We start from the raw sequence: 22,230 nt of genomic DNA on the forward strand, positions 1-22,230 counted from the left end.
ATATATATATTTTTAATTATATATATACACATATTTTTAATGAGTACTTTATTACAAAGAGAAGGACTATATAAGAAGATAGAATCAGTCAAATTGCCTTAAAAGGAAGATATTTCTGTGTGTCCAGTACAATGTCCACCATTAGTCATTCATTTGACGTCATCCCAACACCAACCACTTACGTCAGCAACGCACAAATATTATTATTAATAATCACTACAACAATTATCACTATTATTAGTCTTCCGAATTTAGGACACAGGTCTTCGTCGTCGCTGCTCCTTTCCTAATTTGCTGGATTAAGTCCTCCAATGGAAATGGGGAAGACTAAGCGTCTGTCTGACGGAGAAACGGCCAACGGAAAAAGACGAAAAGCGGCGGCGGACGGCGGGAAGGTGGCGGGGCCGCCGGGGGACGAGGAGGTGGAGGAATTCTTCGAAAGAGTGAAGAGGGTACACGTGGCTCTCAAGTATTTCGAGAAGCGTAACGCCGACGACGGCCGTGAGTCGACGCCGTCATCTTCGCCGAGACCGCCGTGGAGACCGTTATTCCAGCCGGAGGATTTCGCGCCGGAGAAGCCGGATCGGAGTCCGTTTGCGGGTCTGGATCTTAACTCGGATCCAGCAACAGATGTTTCGGATTCTGCCTGACTTGTAGTATTTAATTAATTAAAAAATAATTTTAATTAGACTTGGGATCTGTTTAAATTATTATTGCAATTTCATCGTGAAATAATTAACTTTTATTGCTCTTTATTTTAATTTATCTGTTTATATTTCTAAATTGTTTTTATAGAAACTATTTCCTATAAACTCAGCATCTAATCTCATTAATTTTATATTAGCAAAGGTATATTTAACAAAACCAACGGTTTTGGTCGTATAATAATAATAATAATAATAATAATTTGATAAACCAATTTAGGTATCCATCATCGACTTTTCCAAACAGTGCATGTTATTATTAAAGCATCAATTCCACGCATAATGAACAAAAGAAACAATAATATTGTCGAGATAATAATAATAATAACTATTTATGTAAATTTACAAAAGGAGGAATAATGCCTGCTTTGAATAATCTTTACACAAATAAATTACCAACTCAATTATTTTCTGAAAAATTTACACTATTATTTTTAGCAAGTAGATTATATAAGATATTACTACATTTAATTGTTATTTTATTGAAAAATCAGAATCTCTAAATAAATAATTAAAAAATAATAATAAAGACATACAAAAATACAGCATAAACACGGGTAATTGGTTCGTGAGTTGTTGAACGACGCAGGCTGTTACCATGATATTTCCCTTAAATTTAATAAAATAATTGTGTCTTATAGATATGCTTTCTCCATCTACCAGCATTCATTTTATTCTTTTGGTGGTTCACAATTAATATATTTATTTTGTAATTTATTAAATATGCTCTTCAAATAATAGTAAAGTAATCATAATTTTTACGTAAATTAATTAACATTTAATTTTTTATTTCGCAATTTATTAATTTGTACATTTAAAAATATTATTTTAATAATAAAAGTACGATAAAATAGTTGGCAGGATTAACAAAAGTGTGGTGATGTCACTTGATGACGTCACCATTACGGCATACTGCTTCTGGTCCATTTACGGAATTATTTCAACGTGGACTTGACACAATCCGCTGAACCGACACGTTATGCTTTTTTTTACCTACGCCGCTTTTAAATACGACGTCGTAACCTTCACCCCTCATATGATTCGCCGGAGCGACAACATATATGGAATCGGAGAACTGCAGAAAACGGAAGGGCGGCGACAGATCGGTTAAACGGCGTGGCGGAGATGACGGCGCCGTTAAGGAGCAGACGGCGGTGCCCGGGGACGAAGAAGTCGACGAGTTCTTCGCCATACTGAAGCGAGTACGCGTCGCCGTCGATTACTTCCGGGAGCGCGACGGCGGCGTCCGCCGCTCTGAGCCTCCTTCGACGGCGACGGCGACGTCGACGGCGACGCCGTGGAGTCCGGCTTTCGAGCAGGGAGATTTCGAAGGAGGCGAGAAAAGGGGCGGTGGAAGATCCGTACCAGGGACGCCGAAATCGGGTCTGGATCTTAACCGCCAACCGGACCCGAATGATGATCCGAAGTAGTTTAAGGTAAGTACAAACTAGGGATGGATAATTACTGAGAAAATCACACTGACATGTAATTAAGTACGCTGGTTAAGGCGTCATTAGTAGTTTGATTTATTACATTTGTATATATGACCCATTTTCTTTATAACGTGCAACTTGAGCCCAGCATTGTATGATCCATTTATGTAATGATTTCCAATCAACCAAATTGAATTAAAAATATAGGAGTATTTATTTAACATATATATAATTTTTGAAAAAAAATAAAATCATAGCGGCCCAATAGGCCTTTTAGGTTAGATGTCCAAACCCAGATTTTAAATATTTAAATAAATAATTTAAGTCGCCCAAATGCTACTTGATTGAGGCGTTAAGAGTTGTACAAAGTACGACTTAAGGTTTACGGCAACAACGCTTTTTTACCAAATCCCGTAATTAACGCCGAAAATATTCACACGGGTTAAAGTAAAGTCGCCTTTTACTTTCCTTAATAGTAATCATTATTGAAATATTTGTCTCTAATACTCGTATTTGTTTTGTTTTGTTTTTTCAATTTTTTATGTTTATTTCCATTTTCAAATTTCATCTAAGATACTTTTTTATTTTAAAAAATTATATAATGTATAAATTCTAAATTATTGTCATTATTTTTAAATTTATACAAATATTTCAAATAAATTAAATACATATCAAAATTGTATTGTATAAAAATCACATCAAGAATAAAAGTTGTAAAGCAAACAAAAGCAAGCGTTGTGTGATTATGATTTAGGCTATTCACCAAAATATGGCAATAAAATTAAATAAACGATGTAATTAGTTTATATATGTATATTATACTATTTTGTTTGGTTAAATAACACATATTGATGAATTGAAAAAAAAACTATAGAGAACATATAGTGAGAAAAAAATATTTATATATATATAATAATAAAATAATAAAATATAATCAGAGTGACATTGCAACCTCATTTATGGTAGTCAATGAAATTATAAAACCATGAAAAGTTTGTAGTTGAGTACCTACTAATCCAACTTATGTCTTCCACACCATTAATCATGATTCATGTCCTTCCACGGCAATGCGAGTAAGTACATATATCTTATTTCGGATTTCTTTGATAAATAATATATATATAATTAGTATTTTTATAATAGGCCAAAAATGATATAGTTATGAAAAAAAAATAAAATTGTAGAATAAAATTAATAATTGATATTTAGTAGTGAAATAGAGAAAAAAAAAAAAAAAACCGAGTTGGGATAGAAAAAAGTATAGCATAACTATAGTAATATTACTATGACATGATCTCAATACATACTATATATTAACACAACACATATATAAAATAGAACATATAATACATTTTAATATTATATACAACATCTATGATTTATTTTATTTTAATGTATTGTCTGTATTTTTCTTTTATTGTGCATGAGATGACATTTTATTGTTGTAAGTTCTCATATCAAATCTATTGAAAATAAACAACAAAATTAAGTTTCAAGTCGAAAATATTAAACAAAAAGGGAAATTACTAGTTATAAGATAATATATTTTGGCTTTGTTCACCCGAATCAATTAGATTTTGATTTTCCATAAATAATAATAAAAAAATATAACATAAAGTCAAAAGTAAAAAAAAAAAAATCAAAAAATCAAAAAATCATTAAAAATAAGTTTACAAATTAAACATTCAATTTAAAATAATATGTTTTATTTTTTTGACATAATTCTCAATACTATATGTAAAAAATCAATATATCCCAAAACACCGAATGAGCAAAGCCTTTATTGTCTCAACCCAAATACTATTTTTTCTATTTTTTATTTCGCTCAAAAGTATCTCTTTTATATTGTAGTAAATAAAATTTATCGTTTATAATACAAAAATATATTTAAATATAAATATATTATTACATATACCATCTAAATTGTATATAAAGTCAAATAAAAAAAATATGAAAACTTTTTTTACATAATATTATATTTTTTAAGAAGTTAAAAAATAATGCGTGTTGACATGGCTAAAAATATAAAATATCATACTATTTGTTGAATTGCTCCCGGCACAACAACATCCTAAAGTTTGTTCATCATGGACTTATTTTCGATTTTATACTATTTATCTTTTCATTTTTAATACATAATTTTTCGAAATAAAATAACAAATTTAACTATATTTTTTTAAAAATCAAAATCAAAACTTAAAAACTGAGAAAAATACAGAAGAAATAGCATCTACGACGACTCTTACTTAATCAAATATAAATATAGTAAAGATATTATAATGACGTCAAAAAAGAAAAGAAAAATCTAAACTGAGAAAAATAAATAATAATAATAATAATAATAATAATGTAGGGACGTAGAAAATGGGGAAGAGCCGAAGAGGTAAGTGGGAGTGGTCCGGGTCCTGGACCACCACAAGAAATGTATGATTTATGGGGAAGCACGTTGAGCGTTGATAAGTAAAGCATACGTGTGGTGCCGATTCTACCAATTGTGTAATATTATGTCTCTATCAACCAAATAAATACTCACTCCCCCTGTCTATCCATTTATTTTTTCAACCAAATTTTAAAAATATTAATATATATTGGGATATAGTATAAATAAAGATAAAAAAAATAAACTATTCTCATTAGTATTGTGTGATATACAATTAATGATATTTGTATAATATATTATAAATTGAAATGATATTTGTAATGTTAAGTAGATAATACCGTTATTAAAAAAATGTATATTTTGTTGGAACGGACAAAGTAAAATATAAATAAATTGTTAAGAAATTTTAAAAATATATAGAATGGATATCTTTTCTATTTCAAAATTATACAAGAATTACTTAATTTTAAAAATTATTATATTTTATTAAATATCAAATCAAAATATCATTTAAACTAAAATTTAAATCAAAGTCAACTAAAACCAAAGGATCTATTATTCTAAGGAGGAAATATATTTACATATTCATGTTATTATTTTATGTAAAAATATTTCATATCAATTATTATATTGTATATAAATCACTAAATTAAATAATTATTTCACATAAAAAAAAATTATAAAAAATGAAAAAACATTAGTAACACATGTTTAGTAGATGTCCTAAAATGAAAGGGTTTCTTTCCCTTTGCCTTCCCCATCCCTATCCCCATCCCTCAATTATCGTTCTAGAAACATCTATTACACCCACACACATTTATTATGACTTCTTAATAATAATAATAATAATAATAATAATAATAATAATAATAATAATAATAGTCTAGTTCCCACATTGAAATAAAATCGCATATCTCCACTAGGAAACATCGAATAAATAAATACGAATGGTGTGCCCAATTCATTAGTGGAAGACTCGAGAAAATTTAATTAATGACCACTGCTAAAATATTCCACATTTAGAAATTATATTATTAATTAATTTTCTGTCTCCTTTGAATGGATTGTATCCAAATTAAATAATAATATTAATAATAATAGTGGAAAAAAAGCTTTTGTGTTATCTTGTGTCCGAAGGTACGTAGAGATACGGTATAAAAATAAAGTGGGCAGCGATCGGGTGGAACCGGCACACGACACGACGACCACGTGGCCGGTTGGCGGCTTGTCTGGTGGATCCGGTCCGGTCCGGTCTGGTGATCTGTTCCGTGCTCTATGTAGTCTAACCGTTGATGGGAAATAAATTGGTGGTTGTACGCACATGCTTGGTTGGTTGTACGTGCCAGACAAATGGATGATGCGCCTCTGTCCGCCCGACCAGTCGACGTAACAGCTTCACGTGATTTTAACGTTGTAATAATAATTTTTATTTTTACTTTTCTCAACGGCTATACAGAAAATAAAATAAAATAAAATTGCAAAGGGTGCTTTTTATATCTTTTCCTCTACTCTACTATTTTTATCCATTTCATAATCATTTTATTAACATAATAGTCATATTATTATTCACAGATTTTTATTTAATTATTATTACATACATATTATAATCAAATTAAACACACAATATGTATGTTTATTTGGTAGTAAAAGACTTAAGATGTGGGAGGACTAAAAACGAAGGGGACAGAAAATAGTAATTATGGTGGTAGGTAATTTCCTAGAACACACAACTTTCTTGGTATTAGGTGTAGAGCAGACACTTCCCAATTATGTCATTTGAAGATATTATTATTTCTCGATAATTAATATTTATGCTACTTGACCTCTATTAAATAAAACTAAAAAAAGAATAATATAATTGCAGCAAGATGCTGCCTTAATTATTTGACCAATTGTTTCCTTACCCCGAAACTTAGCAGTAGTTGTTAGCTGTCACATTAATTGCTACTTCAAATATTTAATTGTGTTTGTACTGTTATTACTGTTATAATGATATACATACACATGCATATACACTTTATTTATAAATAAAAACTTGAAACTATTTTATAACAAAAAAAAAATAGAGTAGTTTAAGAAAAAAGCATTTTAGAATTAATTAATTTGTATAGAAATAAGATTTTTAAAAAAATGACAAACACACACATATATCTCCTCCTGGTCGACGAAAATAATGTGGCCTATGTTTTTATTTGACTTTGATTATAGACATAATTGGAAAAAAAATAAATATAAAAAAATCTTGGACCTAAAACACTGTGTACTATTTGCCTTGTTGATGCTGCAATTGCGGATATTTTAAATTAATTATTTTTCGAGAAATGAAAGTGGTTGGAAGCCCTTTTCTTGCAATCTTAATTTTACCAAATCTTACGAAATTTCAGATATTTTATAAGTCATCTCTGCCGACGGCCAAACAGAGCCTAACGTTTTTAGTTTAGTTTTTAAAAGTATTTAAACGCAAAACATGTACTACCACAGAACAAACACATTTTTTTAATTAAAATATAAAAATAAAAACGGGACAAGATGGGATCGTGAGGCGGTCGTGATTGACTATGCTTAGGTGGGTCCCGCCCCAACGGACCCGGACTTCAAATCCATATTCAAATCCAATTTAATCCCCAAGGAACACCAGACCAGATATATAGATAGATACATTTATACTAGACCATTATTTTTCTTGGAAATTATGCTAACCTGACTGCGGGTGAGCAGCGCCTGACACGTCACCGCTGAGTAATTCGCGCTTGCTGATACGTCCGTGATCTGGCCCCACGTTTTACCCCGTCACCGTATCATTTCTCCGCATTTCACATTTCCCACCCACTATAAATTCCAATCTCCCACCCAACACAAAGTACACAACCATCAGCCACAATACTCTCGATTATTCTTCGTCTTCTCTGTAAATTCCAGGAGATCGGATTAAATAAATTAAGGTGTGATTTTGCGAGATTAATGGAAGATTTGAAGCATAGGAAGCGTGGAAGGGATGAATCGGAGGTTTCCGAGGCTGATACTGATTCGCAGGAGGTGAAGAAGCTGAGGGAGAAGCTTCTGGATTGTTTGGACGACGATGCCGATTTCGGCGCGGCTAATCAGGATCTCGACTCGTTTATGAAGAGCTTCGAGGAGGAAATTACAGCTTCTCCTTCCACGGTCGTCGGAGATGCTTCGTCGGCGGCGGATCTGGCGCCGGATTCCGGCGAATCTCGGCCGGATCTAGGGTATTTGCTGGAGGCTTCGGATGATGAGCTAGGGCTTCCCCCAACGACGTCGTATAAGGAAGAGATTGGGACTGAGTTGGTCCGAGTTGAGTCGGAGTCTTCCGAGTTCGCTTCCGAGTTTTGGGAGATGCCGAGTTATGACTCGTTCGAGTTTGGATTCGTTGAGACGGACAATTTTGACGGCGGTAACGGCGAATACGTGGCGCTCGATGGGCTGTTTGATCATTCGGATCTGGGCTTTGGGCTGGGCGAATTTTCACGTAGGCCCGAAACGTTGCCGGCCCAATAGAAAAAGCGGAATATACTGTTGATATCTTTATTATTTTTTTTCCAACTTTCTTTTAGATATTGGAATTGAAAATATTGTAGGTCCGGAAAATCCACGTGGCAGTAGCCAATAGGCTAGTTAGAATTAATCTGATTATTATTGATGGTTCGTTAACCAGTAAAAACGCAATATGCAGAGGCATTTTAGTACTAATAATATTTTATCTCGCTTCGATGTATATACTAATTTGTGATTTTTCTCACAAATTTCTAATAAAAAATTCAAAGAGTACGTATCAAAATTGCAAATAGCATATATTTTGTGAAATTTCAAAATAAATAAATAAAAGTTTTTATTATATGACCATATTTAAAACTACCGTGAAACTATAAAAACGGAATTGCACTTAAATATAGTATGTCCGAATCAATCTGATGGCAAGAAATAACAAATGTCACTGCATTATTCAAGTCAATTAAGCTCGATTTTTTTTTTTTTTCAATTTATATATAATAATGGATTTGAGGTGAAAAGATAAAATATTATATATTTACTATTTTAAAAATTTAAAACTATAACACTCCTAAACCTCTGTTACCTAAACGAAGCCATTAAAAATGGATTTGCTGGAACGCAATAATGTGACAGATATAATATTATGGTCCAAATTTCAATAAATAAATAAAACACTTCATAGATTTCTTCTTCGAACCAAAGCCCAAAGAATTTTTGGGCTAACATTGGCCCAGCCCAATAAGTAATGTGTAAAGGAGAGCAGTTTTATTTCCCGAAAGATAAACATTACTTAAATCCCTCAGTCTGTCCGGACAAAAATCTAGCTCCATCCATCCACCAAATTCCACTCTCCTTGCCCTTGTCGTGCCCTACACGCTCCGTTTCCACCGCTGCAATCTTCGCCCGTGCTTGTCACCGCAGGTTCACAGCGTCCCTTGGAGCCTTTTCCTTTGTAAAATAATATTAAATTATAATTTACTTGCACCGTCGGGGGTGTTGGGTACTTTCTCCTCAGGATTCTCTCGCGCCCGATCCGATTTCGCGACCTTGATTCGGGGATTATTCGTCAGTAGAATCGAGATGAAGATATGCGTGAAGACTCTCAAGGGAACCCACTTCGAAATCGAAGTGAAGCCGGAAGATACGGTTAGTGTGTCTTATGATTTTTTTTTTGAAATAATTTTTGTTAGGGATTTTGCTTTTGATGCGGAAATTCGGTATTGGATTTGTGCGCTTGGTGTTTTTGATGTGCGATTCTGTTGCGGATAGCTGAAATAGTTTCAAGAAATGCATTTTCTTTGTATAAATTGATGAAACTTTGGGGTTTTTTGGGTAGTTCGATGGTGTTGGTTGACTTGGGCTATGGGCAAGAATAGATTCATGTTCGTTGTATAAATTCATTTATGGCGAATGATTTTTTTGTCCGTTTTGGAGATTCCTTTGTTATTCACTTAACTGGATAATTATTATGTCCAGAATTTCGTTTTTCATACTGTTAACAGTATGGTGAATGGCAGTGTCAAGGCTGTTCTTGTTGCCTAGATTCCTTTCATTTCTTGAGGGTTGATGAATGATGATGATGGATAAGTATTACCAATAAAATTGATCAATTGAATAACATTCTAAGCCATCTAGTGCCACCAGAGGAACTGTTTCCACTCAAGAAAGCAAGTCAGTGTGAGAAGTAATCAATGTATCAATGCATCTTGATCATAGAAGTATTAAAGCTTCGTTTTCTTGCTACTGTGTAAGGATCTTACGCAGCCGCAAGAGTGTCTGTTCATGTTGTTATTTGAATTTCTATAAGCTTTCTGGAGTAGCTACTTTGATGTCATTCTTAATGATGAGTTCCTTTGCGAATTGGTTTAAGGATTGAGGTAGCTTGTCAGGATTTATGTGTGCTTCCAAAGAAGAACGATAGTTTCAGCTGCAATTATATGTTTTCTGGCAGGTTGCTGATGTGAAGAATGTCATAGAAAGTACACAAGGAGCCGATATCTATCCTGCTTCACAGTTGATGCTTATTCATCAGGGAAAAGTACTTAAAGATGGCACAAACCTTGAAGAAAATAAAATTGTTGAAAACAGTTTTGTTGTTGTTATGCTGAGCAAGGTAGAACTTTATTCATTTCTAATTATTGTACAAAACTAAGTCTTTTTATTATTTTCATATACTTTTTTATTATGCTTGGAGATATCTTAAATTCACCTTCTTATACAGTATAGTATTATAGTTGCTGAGATGATGCATGGAATAAATGTAGATTTAACGTACATGAGACCTGTTGAAGATACTAAAGCTTAAATGACTAATTGATACAACAGTAACTGATGGAATTTTATTTCATAGAGTTTTTCTCTGGAGAAGCAAAATGTTGGGTTTCCAAAATCTTATGCAGTTTTAGAATCTTATAGCTGTGAATCAATTTTTGGTAGGATACTGGGATTGCACAAATTGTTTGGCCTTGGGTACATTTCTTAGATGGAGCAAAACAGATGCTCATGTTGTAAATTGAACAAGAAAATGCCGAGATGTAGTTTTGGGTGTGAGAAAGTCTTGCTTGTTGCAATTGGTTGTGTTGGTTGGAATCAATTTAGTTTCATGAAAAGCTTAACGTGCCCCATTGCTGCGTTATAGCTGTTTAATGTGATGATTCTTTTCTGAAAAACATTTTGAATCTTGCAGAATAAGGGGACAGGTGAGGGCTCAACTACATCAAGTGCACCTCCTGCAAAGGTAATGTGAAACAATTTTTGCTGCTTCAATTGGCTAAAGTTGATCAAACAACCGACATTTTTGATGGTTTGTTCATTTTACTCGACTTTTTTAGATACTGCCTACCTTTTTTTGTAGTTGATACTCCCCCCTTCCAGGAGAAATGTAACCATTTGTTTTTTTGCACTTTGATTAAAGTAGTTGTGTTAAATGAAACGACAAAAATGCCCTTATCTCCCTATGTTAAATATTGAGTATTATTGTTGTAGATATGTTAAATTGTAGGGGCATTATTTAGGGCAGATAGATAAAAAGGAAACAGATACACTTGTGGTGGATGACCAAATAAGGCAAAACGAATATTTTTCTCTTAAACAGAGAGAGTATTATATCTTGTAATGTTATAAGAATGTAGTTTATAAGTTAGATGTTACTATTGATTGATTTATTCGACTTTTGACTCCGACGCCTACATGCATAAAAATATTTCCTCCTATTAGAATGGTATCTTTCGTTGTAAAAGTGTCTTTGCATTTATCATCTAAGAGACCTAAATACATTGCGTGACTTAGGTTATTGTGAAGCAACTGCCATTTGCTATATTTTTCAGTAATTGGTCTCTGGCTCAAAGCATGAAATTTTCTGTTAATTTCTAATTATTATGCTAAACTTGCTCACATTTTCTCCGTGGCTAATACTCTCATTCCGTATAGGCGCCAAACACAAGTGCCCCACCTCCGTCACGCCCAGCACCCACAACCCCTCAACCTCCTCCTGCAGTGTAAGATCATCTAGATGCCTTCTGATATGTCTTGTTATAAATTGCCCTTTATAATCCACGATTCCTTCAGATTCATGCATGTTAGGCAGAGATGATATTGCTTTCCAATGGTTTTTGTTGCATAATTTGTTCTGCATCACAGGTCGCCACCTGCACCTTCTCCTGCTGCTCCTCCAGCTGGCGCTAATGTGTACGTATCTTCATCTAGGAATGTTCGATTAGTATGTCTAGATTGTTTTGTGAAACATTGGTGGTTATTTCTTGGTGGGCAGGTCGGATGTGTATGGTCAAGCTGCATCCAATTTAGTTGCTGGAAACAACCTTGAAGGAGCAATCCAGCAGATTCTTGATATGGGTGGAGGAACTTGGGACAGAGACACTGTTGTTCGAGCTCTTCGCGCTGCTTTCAACAATCCCGAAAGAGCTGTTGAATATCTATATTCTGTAAGTTTGTATATATGCGCCCCGAATCATTTTCTTGGACTATCTATCAATCTCACTAGCCTTTCTCTCGAATACTTTTCTAGACAACCTTAAACTCTTTCTCTTCCAAGTCTCCCATACTTGTTCCAGCAATACTGTTACATGGTGCTGTCTCTTTAATTCTTACCTTTTTATTTCTGTATCACAGGGGATCCCAGAATCTGCCGAACCTCCACCTACTTCTGGTAGTGCTCCTAGTGTCCCGGCTGCTAATCCGCCTGCTCAGCCTCAGCCTGCTCCACAACCAGCAGCAGTACCTTCAAGCGGTCCTAATGCAAATCCGTTGGACCTTTTTCCTCAGGTTCTCATCGACTATTCCATGGACTTTACGTCCAGTCGCCTCGAGGAAAACATTTAGTTTTATGGAATGTGTTTTGCAGGGCTTTCCAAGTGGTGTGGGCTCAAACACTGGCAGCGGGGGCGGCGGTGGTGGGGCAAACACGCTCGATTTCCTCCGTAACAGTCCACAGGTAGAATAAAACCAGCCTCTGATTTTGTAGTTAAACACGTTACGATGCCCAGCGAACCCTAACTTTTATAATCCTCTTCCTCAGTTCCAAGCGTTGAGAGCAATGGTGCAGGCCAACCCGCAGATCTTGCAGGTGTTCTATACTATCATAACTTGGAAATCCGTCTCTATGTTTATAAACATCTAACCGACGTTCTAGCACAAAAATTTCTGAGCAATGTGTTTCCGGGTGTTTTTTGTTTTTCGTCGGCAGCCTATGTTACAAGAGTTGGGTAAGCAAAACCCTCAATTAGTGAGGATGATTCAGGAACACCAAGATGATTTCATTCGCCTCATCAACGAGCCTGTTGAAGGCGGGGAAAGGTATTAATCAATACTTCGCGTAAAGCGTGCATTTGTGAATATTGATATCTGATGTCTGCCTTAAAAAAAAAAAAAATGTGTCTTTCAGCAACATTCTCGAGCAGCTTGCCGGAGCAATGCCGCAGTCTATTTCGGTCACACCCGAGGAGCGGGAAGCCATCGAAAGAGTAAGCACTGCTGAAAACTTTTGTCGCATTTTCTCTTTACCGTAGAAATTCGGAACCTCGGCTAACAGTAAAATGGTTGAACGTCGTGCTTCAGCTTGAGGCGATGGGATTCGATCGAGCGCTTGTGTTGGAGGTATTCTTTGCGTGCAACAAGAACGAAGAACTGGCTGCGAACTACCTCTTGGATCATCAGCACGAATTCGACGACTGATAATAGTAAGTAATCGTTTAAGTGGGACTCTTCTTCTTCTTCTGTGTTTTCTACATCCAGAGTTTGTTCTCTTCTTCTTTACTGAGACCGGAGTTCTTCTTCCTCTTGGATGTCTTGTTTACTCATATTTGGCTATATGAACAACTTGTTTGCATGACTTGTTGTAACAATATAATCTCTGTCTATCTATCTGTATGGAGATAAAATGTAATTATCATGTGGTGTCTGATGTTGAATTCATGTAAAATTTTATTTATGCACTGCACTATATGTATGTATACATGTGGTGTGCTTTGGGGGTAACTCATATGGATCCTACTTTTGATCTCTTTTGCAATATATATGTGTGAATCTAATAATATTGTGAAATTTGGGCCACAATAATAAATATATAAAATAATAAATAATGCTAGCCAAAAAAATGTGGAAAGGATATTGTAAATGATACGTCTTCTCAGCCTCTTCAAATCATCATCTCATCGTTTCGCAAACAAGCTCGGGGAAGAGAGGGAGTATGAAGATGGTAGCGTATGCAGGAAACTATCAGCCGCATTTTCTGTTCAAGCCTTTATCCAATTTCAAAAGGTTGAATATCAGAAACAGAAGGCTTACCGTGAAATTACGCAGCGGCGACGGCGGAGAGAAGAAATCCGAGCAGCGGAGTTTCTTATCGCTAGAAGAAGCTGGATTAGTTGAAATCTCCGGACTCAGCACTCACGAGCGGTTTCTATGCCGATTAACGGTAATTGTGTTGTCGATGCTTTAACCTAGGGGTCATGTGAGGTTTTCGTTTGGATATTTGGGGAATTGAATGGAATAGGGTGAATATAACGCTGTTAATCCAGATTTCGTCGCTGAACCTTCTGAGAGTGATATCGGAGCAAGAAGGTTGTAGAATCGAGGATCTGAACGCGGGGAGGATATGCGATTGGTTCGTTAAGGATAAGCTGAAGCGAGAGCAGAATTTGGACTCCGCTGTTCTTCAGTGGGACGAATCAGAGTTCCTTTCCTGATTGAATTCTTGCAACTTCCATTGGAACTGCTCGTCATGTTCATATTCTCTTTCACAGTAAGTTCTGCTCCACAATTCTCCTCCGTTATGCACTGTTTATGCCATGAATCTATTAAGTAGTGATGAACTGATTGTTATTTTATCATATCAATCATTAACTATTATTTCCCGACTTGTATTGGATATTACTTTGTTCGGATGGAAGTTTGAAAAAAAAAGTAAAAAAAATTAGTATTTGATTTGATTTTTTATAAAAAAAAAAAAAAAATTTAATGTGATATTTTTTTAAAAAAAATAGTTACAAATGATTGAAAATGTATTGCATAAACAAAGTCAATATCTTAAATAAAAAATTTATTCTCTCAAAATAGGCTAGGTGACCATGTATGATGTATCAACAATTATTTTGCATGTATATTTTAAAATACTAAACACAATTTTTTCATTTTTTAATTGTAATTATAATGATATAATGGTAAGATAGATATATTTGTAAAAAAAGAAAAAATTAAATCTATAATTATTATAAAAATATATTACTTCATAATTAAATATTTTAAAATATAAATATATGAATATATAGAAGAGAAGGAGTACTACATTGGTCATTTATCATTTTTTAATAAAAATATATTACTCTCTCCGTCTCATATATCACGTTTGTTGCACTGTAGACGCGGTATTTATAGAAGGAGTGTAATTAGTAGATAATTAAGAATGTATTAGTGAAAATAATTATAAATTAAGGTTATAATATAAATAATCATAAATTAAGATTAAGATAACTAATTAGTTTAATTAAAATTAAAAAAATAAATTATAAAGTTTAAAAAAAAGGAAAGTAATATAGAATATGGAACGACATAAACGGCAACGTGGACATGGTATGTGGAACGAATGAAGTATTTTTAATAAAATACATTAAACAACATTACTATATATAAATATTTTGAATACCCCATATATATTATAGTAGGATAGGATTGCAAAAAATTCCCATTGGCCAATACCAAACTCTTTTTTTTTTTTTTTTCATTCTTTTAATAAAATTCCTGGATCGGGCACAATTGCTTATACCAAGCCGTTGTTGTCCGACAGTAATTGGACCACAGCCTAAGAAAGTGACAATTGCATTTATTTATATCATAACAAAATTGTTCAATCTATCCATTTTCCTGAACCCAAAGGCCAAAGTTAAATAAAAAATAATAATAACGACAGTAATAAATAAAATACTGATATTAAATTAATTGAAGCACGATGCGTTGCGTTACTCTCATTCGTTTGGCTGCCAATCGTATCTAACTGCTCAATTATTATTATTATTTACAAAGAAATAAATAATTCAAACAATGTTAAAACAGATCGATTAAATTAATTTTATTATGTATTTACGTATTATTTTATTATTATTATTATTTTAGAAATCCCAATATATAAAAAGGTAGATAATATTGGTTATCCGAACATGATTCGCTTGAGCTGTACTGTTCTTCCCGCCAAAACTTGTGGGGGACCATTTTATTTATTTATTAATATGGAAATTAATCCTAATTATATGTGATATTTAAAAGAGAATAATTATAGAAATACTAAAAATAATTGGGTCTTTAAATAAATATGCAACAAAAATAATTAAAATACATTAATAATAAAAAGTTTAAAAATATCCTAAACAGAGAGACCATAACTTGTCTCTTTCTGAAACATGATATAGATAGATTTTTATTTTATTTTTTTAAAAAATAAAATAAAGGGTAAAAGTAGATACATGGGTGGGGCCCAAATGGAAATATCCACTCAGCCCAATATCCAGAGTACCACATGTTGTCTCTGATATGGCCCGACCCGGACAACCAACCATGGGCCCCATCCCCATCCCGGGTCACGTCTTGTATATATAACCACGCTCCTCTCTCGCTATCCGAATTGAATGCATAATTTCTTCATCTCCTCCACTGGTCTGCCCAATCTCTTTCTCTCCAGTTGGCGTTCAGATACGGAGGCGGTTTGAGTTCGGGGGATATACAGTGGATCGGGCGTATGTGTTTTGTGCGGAATGGAGGCGAATGGTAATGTTAATGTAATTGCGCCGTTTGTGATGAAAACGTATCAGATGGTGAATGATCCGGCGACAAATGGACTCATCGCTTGGGGAAAGGAGAACAACAGTTTTATTGTTTTGGAGCCGTTGGATTTTTCGGAGAGGATTTTGCCGGCGTATTTTAAGCACCATAATTTTTCAAGCTTCGTGCGGCAGCTCAATACATATGTGAGTTTTTAATTAAGTTTCGATTTGATTTTAATCGGTTGTTCTGTTTCAAGTGCTTTTTTCCTGGATTTTATTATTTTGCATAGGATTTCAACCAATTTCTTATGCGCTAGGGGTTCATGTATGCTGCTGAGGTGCTATTTTTTAGTGGAAATTTTAGTAAGCGGAGTTCTAAGGTTGGGTGATGCATGCCTGATATCATTAACTTTTGTTTTAAATCTGTGCTCTGAAATTAGAGATTCATTTGTTCCGAGCTTTGTGCTGGTGAAATTAAGCGCACTGTTGAAGAACTGATAATATTTTTTAGCCTTTTGTTGTTTCTCGAAATACAAACGTGTGAATGGTAGAATGCGATGATTGATGATGGGATAGGGACAAATTGCATCCGTAAACTAGACACGCCAATGATTGAAACTTGATTAGACCACAATCGTTTATCTAACCTAGAAATGGAGGCCTAGAAAAGACCTTGCGTGGAATTCATTCACTCGCAGAAAATAAAATACTAAAATTGTAGACATTCATAGCCACAATTTTGTAGACCATGCTTTTATGTGGACTTGGAAAAACACACGTGTACTGACGAGCTGCTCGTATATGTGCGAGCTTTTGCCACCATTGATTGGCAGCCTACTAATGCTACAGTGATCTTGATGAAGATAGAATCAAGAAACTGTTTCATTAACTGCAGTACTTAAGAAAAGATACAAGGAAATATGATACTGTGTTTTTGCTTCTTAAAATAGTTTAAAGAGATATATTTAATTTATTTAATTTTTTATATATAATATAAAAAATTATGTTAATAATATAAAAATAATAAATATTTTTTATAGTAATATATATATATATATATGTATATTTTTACAATAAGAACACAGCCATAATATATACTATCCACATTTTCAAATCATTTATTTTTATATATAATATGAAGTTTATATTTATGCCATCTGATTATGTATCTAAACAATCTTGTGCTTTCATAATCCTTTCCCATCATTTATACTATACAAGCTAAACACTTCCAAGTTATTTTAGTACATCTTTCCAATAGTGCCTCTTTTTTAGCACATGAATCAAATCATCTACACACATTTCTATACTAGTAAAGTAAACTTTACATCAAATTTTATCACTAAGTTAGTTCTCACATTGTATGAATCATCCCCAAAATTCATTACCTACATCTACTAATCTTCACCATTGTCTCCCCGATCTGTTTGTCCAATTGGTTTAAGGAACTCAAAGAACTGCCATTAATGTTTTGATCTGCTCCTCACAGGGCTTCCGGAAAGTCGATCCCGACAGATGGGAATTCGCCAACGAATGGTTCCTTCGCGGACAAACTCAGCTCCTATGCAACATCGGGCGGCGAAAACAGGGCGGCACCACCATCCGAACCCCTTCCCCGGAATCAACGATCGACGACGAGGCCTTCATGGATCAGATCGCCATGCTGAACCAGGACCAGAGGAGCCTCGAACAAGAACTCGAAAGCATGAACCGACGCCTCCAGGCCACCGAGCGCCGCCCCCACCAAATGATGACATTCTTGGCCAAGGTTGTTGAGGACCCTGAAATCCTCCCCCGAATTATCCTCGAGAAAGAAAGGCTCAGAACTCTGCCAAATTCCGACAAGAAGAGAAAGCTCATTATTACCTCCCCTGATGACTACATTTCCTCCAATTCCCTGTCAGGGAGAGCAGTCTCCAGCTCCTCCCTCAGCAGCGCCGGCGCCTGCGCCGATCATCATGACCAGTCATCCCCCGACGGCAACCAATCCTCGCCGTCACTGGAGATTTCTTCGCCGGAGTGGTTCAGTTACCATAACAGGGTGCATTTTGTTGGCACACAGTTGGATCATTATGGCTGTTCCTCCGGCGAAAATTCCGGCGGATTCGAGTGAATTATCTGGGAGTGATGGCGGCGGAGGAGGCGAGTCCGCCGCCGCTGCCTTACCCATTCTCCCTCCTCGGCGGCGGTTTTTAGCATTGCTATTTTTAATTTTATTTAATTTTTTCTTTTTGATTGGTAGATAGATAATAATTTTAGTTAGGGATTCATTTGTCTTAATGTTTTTGGAGGTCAGATAGAAACATAAAACATGGCCACATAAATTAATCTAATTAAACCTATCTTTAACTTGGTCAGAACTCTACATGTAGACATAATTAACCAGTCAAATTTGATCACCATTTTTAAAGAGCAATAATACATATGATGTGAAAACTAGTATTTAGTGTTAAATTTTTGGAAACAAATTGAGGTATTAATAATAAAAAAATGGGAAATAGATTCTAATATCAGAAATGGTTCGATTTTATCATACTATATTAAAATGTTCAACTTGTCACATATTTGTAACTATAAAATCCTAAAGAAAACAATTCAAAGTAAGACGAATGTAAAGAACATATATATACATTTTTTTTTTTACCATTCCTTACTACCCTGTCTTTTTTAAATACTGTACTGTATGCATATTGTTACAAAAATACATACTCCCTTCGTCCACAAACTAATGTCCTACTTTCATATTTGGGACGTCCAACAACTATTGTCCTATTTTCTTTTTTTTTTTAAACACAAATTTTACATTTTTACCCTTCATTCATTTATTACTTTTAATCTCTACCATACACTTAAGGACAAATTTGTCCATTTATAATAAAAAAGACAATCACCTAAAAAAATCGTGTAAATATAATTCAGAACAATAAAAAATGGACGGATGAAGTATATATTAAGGGTGTGTTTGTTTGGGGGATTGGATTAGATTTTCACTATTCATCCCATTTTTTCCCCCAAAAACATCAAATTAAACACCTATTTTTCATTTTTATATAATACTAAAAATCAATTTTACATTCAAAATATCACATCAATACCTATTTATATTACATCGTACAATTATTCAAATTCAAAATTTTTACTATTCAAATCCCAACTCAAAATCCAAACCCCAAACAAACACACCCTAAGATGATACTAATACGTACAAGCAATGAGTATTAGCCCTTTGAATTGGTTTGATCAAACATTGTTGATCAGTCAAAGTCTTTCTATTCCTTATTCAGTAAAAAATAAAAAAATAAAAAATAGACAGTTTCCCTGCACATGCCTAATTCAATTACTTCAAATCCAAATTATACATTCATTGCACCTCTTCTTCTCATCACATTGGTAAATAAATTATAAACAACTATGGTACACCAAAAAGTTGACAGGATCAAAACAGTATCAACCAGTTGATGGTAGGTTATATTCCATTTTATATTTTACATATACAATTGTCACAATATTCTATAAAAATAAATTTATTCTTACAAAAATATTATGATCAAATCATTATTTAAATCAAAATACAAAATCAAAATCAAAGCAAACACATCCTAATTGCTTCATCCATTTCAATTCAATTCTATTTTAATAAAAATAATTTTATATTAATACCAAAATACTTTTTAAATTTTACCTAAATTACACCTATATCAATTACAGGTACAATTATTTATCCTATAAGATATATAATTACATAGTATGATTACATAAATAATTGCAACCAATCTCCCCAATATTCCATTTGGAGAAATAAAAAGTTGTGTCAAATTTGTGGAACAACTTCAAAGTATGTATCTTTCACCAACTCGTGGGCAATCCACTCCAGGGACCTCAAGTCCTGTGTAAATCCACACGGTTCATTCCATCATAAATGGTTAGAATTTTCCCCAGGTTCGAGATCCAGGAGTGCCCAAGAATTTACCCACTCGTCATCACCATTCTGTGTCATACCCCTGGGGCCCCATTCTTCCCAACACAGCAAGCTTTGGAAAGACGTATACACTTTTACATATACATATATATATATATATGTATTATTATATACATACAATATTTCAAGACTCACTCAAGAAAGATAGGCATAGTCGTCTTGTCATTGAGATTAAATTATAGCTTTGTTGGTAGACGCCTTTTTACACTCTTCCAAAACCCTCTCATATGTACATATATGTTTCTATTGTAAGAAGAAGAAGAATTGAAGAATGTCGGAAAATAGGAAATGGAAGAAGGGCGCAGGAAACGGCGTCGTTTCGGGAAGGACAACCCTGGCTGCAATCGAATCATTAGCCATTCCTCTTGTGAGTTGATGCTCGAATTAACTTCCCATTATTGTTAATAGTTCTGTCTGATGATAAATCTCCATTAGTTTCTGTAAATTTAATTTAATTTCTTTCCAAAAACCACACCCCTTCCATAAATTAATTAATCCCAATGGAAAATTCATTCAGGTTCAAGAAGTGGTGTTCTTGGCAGATTTTAAGTGCTCCAGGTGCCAGCAAAGAGTTGCTGAAATTATGTCCAAAATGAATGGTCAGTTTTTCTTATTCTTTTTTTTTTTTTTTTTTTTCTTTTTCTTTCTGGGCTTTGGATTCTCTGTTTGTTTCCGACAATATATATATGGATTCATAGATATATAGATGTGAGTGTGGTACGAACATTGTGGGTTTGATCTGAAACTGAGAACGGGGAGAAGAACTAGCCCCTAGCGGTGGGATGTTGGAGTGATTCTTGGGAGCTCCAGGGACCGCAACTCTGGGGGAAACAAATGCCACCAAACAAGGCTGTGTCCTCCGGCTCCCTGGAGTCCTCAAGAATACGGGTTATCTTTATTACATTTTGACTTTAGTTACACAATCTTGATTAATTATTAATCAATAAATATGGATATGATGGGCTAAGTTGTTGCTTTTATCCCATTGGATTCCCCTTAGAAAAGCAAATAATTTTCGGGTGAGAAAGTCATTTTTTCTATTAAAAAAAAAATAAAAAATAGCAGTCCAGAAAAAGTGCCATCCTCCCAATTCCCAGGGGGATCCATGGACCTCAGCTCCCACGTATAATTATTGCTCAGACAATAATTGCTCATGAATTCGCAGTACACTTATGCATATTGCTATTTGCTAGGCCTAGTGATTAATTTCCCTTTGAATTGATTGTTGAAATTATTGCACTTACATAAATATATACATGTATTATTTTGCCCATTCATTCAATTTTTGTATCATTCATTTCCTTGTCTATTTAATGTTAATTGCATAATATTTCGACACTTTATTGCAACATTGAAAAACATTGCTAAAATTTGAGGCTGTTCTCCAGGAGAGACTCAATCAGTGATGATAAGTGTTTTGGACAAGAAAGTAACTTTAATTTGCACTTACGATAACGACTACGACTCCGCGGCGGCAAAGAACCCGAACCCAGCTAGGCGGCGACCACTTACGCGCGTCTATCAAAACCCGTGGACCAAAGCCGTTGTATTTCTCCGGCTGCTTCGCACCTCTTCCGGCCACTGATCAATGCTCTCTCGTTACTGTAAAAAATAATGTTTTGCTTCAAAATGTAGGTGTAAATATTGTAAATTACCATGCTTTGTTTATTACAACGTAAAATTCAGATTCATTTTGAATATGGTCATGTTGGTTTTAAAAGAATATTTAATAATAAATTAAATAACCAAAGTATTATATTAGAAAATGTATTATCCTATAAAAGATAATTTGACGATGTAAAAGTGAATTTGTAACTACGAGGTTATAGATTCAAATTTCCTATATACTAAAATGTATTATCATTGATTTGATCTTATTAACCGATGGCTAATATTGTAATTGACTTATAAAAAAATAAAAGTAAACTATGGATCACATAGATACCGTAAC

At 34.1% G+C, this 22,230-nt stretch overlaps 7 protein-coding genes across 7 annotated transcripts; all 7 read left to right on the top strand.

Annotated features, from left to right (window-relative positions):
- The first annotated feature begins 317 nt into the window (after nt 1-317).
- Nucleotides 318-650, top strand: LOC127260482 (protein NEGATIVE REGULATOR OF RESISTANCE-like). Its single transcript, XM_051288212.1, has one exon. The coding sequence runs from the start codon at nt 318-320 to the stop codon at nt 648-650; it is 333 nt and encodes a 110-aa protein (XP_051144169.1).
- Nucleotides 651-1,683: 1,033 nt separating this feature from the next.
- Nucleotides 1,684-2,440, top strand: LOC127261151 (protein NIM1-INTERACTING 2). Its single transcript, XM_051289371.1, has one exon. The coding sequence runs from the start codon at nt 1,766-1,768 to the stop codon at nt 2,132-2,134; it is 369 nt and encodes a 122-aa protein (XP_051145328.1). The 5' UTR covers nt 1,684-1,765; the 3' UTR covers nt 2,135-2,440.
- Nucleotides 2,441-7,259: 4,819 nt separating this feature from the next.
- Nucleotides 7,260-8,253, top strand: LOC127261420 (uncharacterized). The gene has a single exon (XM_051289780.1). It carries the CDS (start codon nt 7,479-7,481, stop codon nt 8,034-8,036), a length of 558 nt encoding a protein of 185 aa, XP_051145737.1. The 5' UTR covers nt 7,260-7,478; the 3' UTR covers nt 8,037-8,253.
- Nucleotides 8,254-8,804: 551 nt separating this feature from the next.
- On the top strand, nt 8,805-13,500 carry LOC127260913 (ubiquitin receptor RAD23d-like). The gene is made up of 13 exons (XM_051288967.1): nt 8,805-8,951; nt 9,046-9,176; nt 9,982-10,143; nt 10,717-10,767; nt 11,460-11,527; nt 11,670-11,717; nt 11,800-11,971; nt 12,159-12,311; nt 12,391-12,480; nt 12,565-12,612; nt 12,733-12,842; nt 12,931-13,009; nt 13,104-13,500. The coding sequence occupies exons 2-13, from the start codon at nt 9,111-9,113 to the stop codon at nt 13,218-13,220; spliced, it is 1,164 nt and encodes a 387-aa protein (XP_051144924.1). The 5' UTR covers nt 8,805-8,951; nt 9,046-9,110; the 3' UTR covers nt 13,221-13,500.
- Nucleotides 13,501-13,620: 120 nt separating this feature from the next.
- Nucleotides 13,621-14,405, top strand: LOC127260914 (uncharacterized). Its single transcript, XM_051288968.1, has 2 exons — nt 13,621-13,962; nt 14,066-14,405. Exons 1-2 carry the CDS (start codon nt 13,735-13,737, stop codon nt 14,231-14,233), a joined length of 396 nt encoding a protein of 131 aa, XP_051144925.1. The 5' UTR covers nt 13,621-13,734; the 3' UTR covers nt 14,234-14,405.
- A 1,732-nt stretch (nt 14,406-16,137) lies between these two features.
- Nucleotides 16,138-18,783, top strand: LOC127260396 (heat stress transcription factor C-1-like). The gene is made up of 2 exons (XM_051288125.1): nt 16,138-16,504; nt 17,790-18,783. Exons 1-2 carry the CDS (start codon nt 16,292-16,294, stop codon nt 18,411-18,413), a joined length of 837 nt encoding a protein of 278 aa, XP_051144082.1. The 5' UTR covers nt 16,138-16,291; the 3' UTR covers nt 18,414-18,783.
- Nucleotides 18,784-20,419: 1,636 nt separating this feature from the next.
- On the top strand, nt 20,420-21,985 carry LOC127261161 (uncharacterized). Its single transcript, XM_051289385.1, has 3 exons — nt 20,420-20,646; nt 20,797-20,878; nt 21,668-21,985. The coding sequence occupies exons 1-3, from the start codon at nt 20,551-20,553 to the stop codon at nt 21,862-21,864; spliced, it is 375 nt and encodes a 124-aa protein (XP_051145342.1). The 5' UTR covers nt 20,420-20,550; the 3' UTR covers nt 21,865-21,985.
- The last annotated feature ends 245 nt before the right edge of the window (nt 21,986-22,230 follow it).

This window comes from Andrographis paniculata, unplaced genomic scaffold (genome assembly GCF_009805555.1).
Source record: "Andrographis paniculata isolate CXL003 unplaced genomic scaffold, ASM980555v1 Contig62END, whole genome shotgun sequence".
Lineage (NCBI taxonomy): Eukaryota > Viridiplantae > Streptophyta > Magnoliopsida > Lamiales > Acanthaceae > Andrographis > Andrographis paniculata.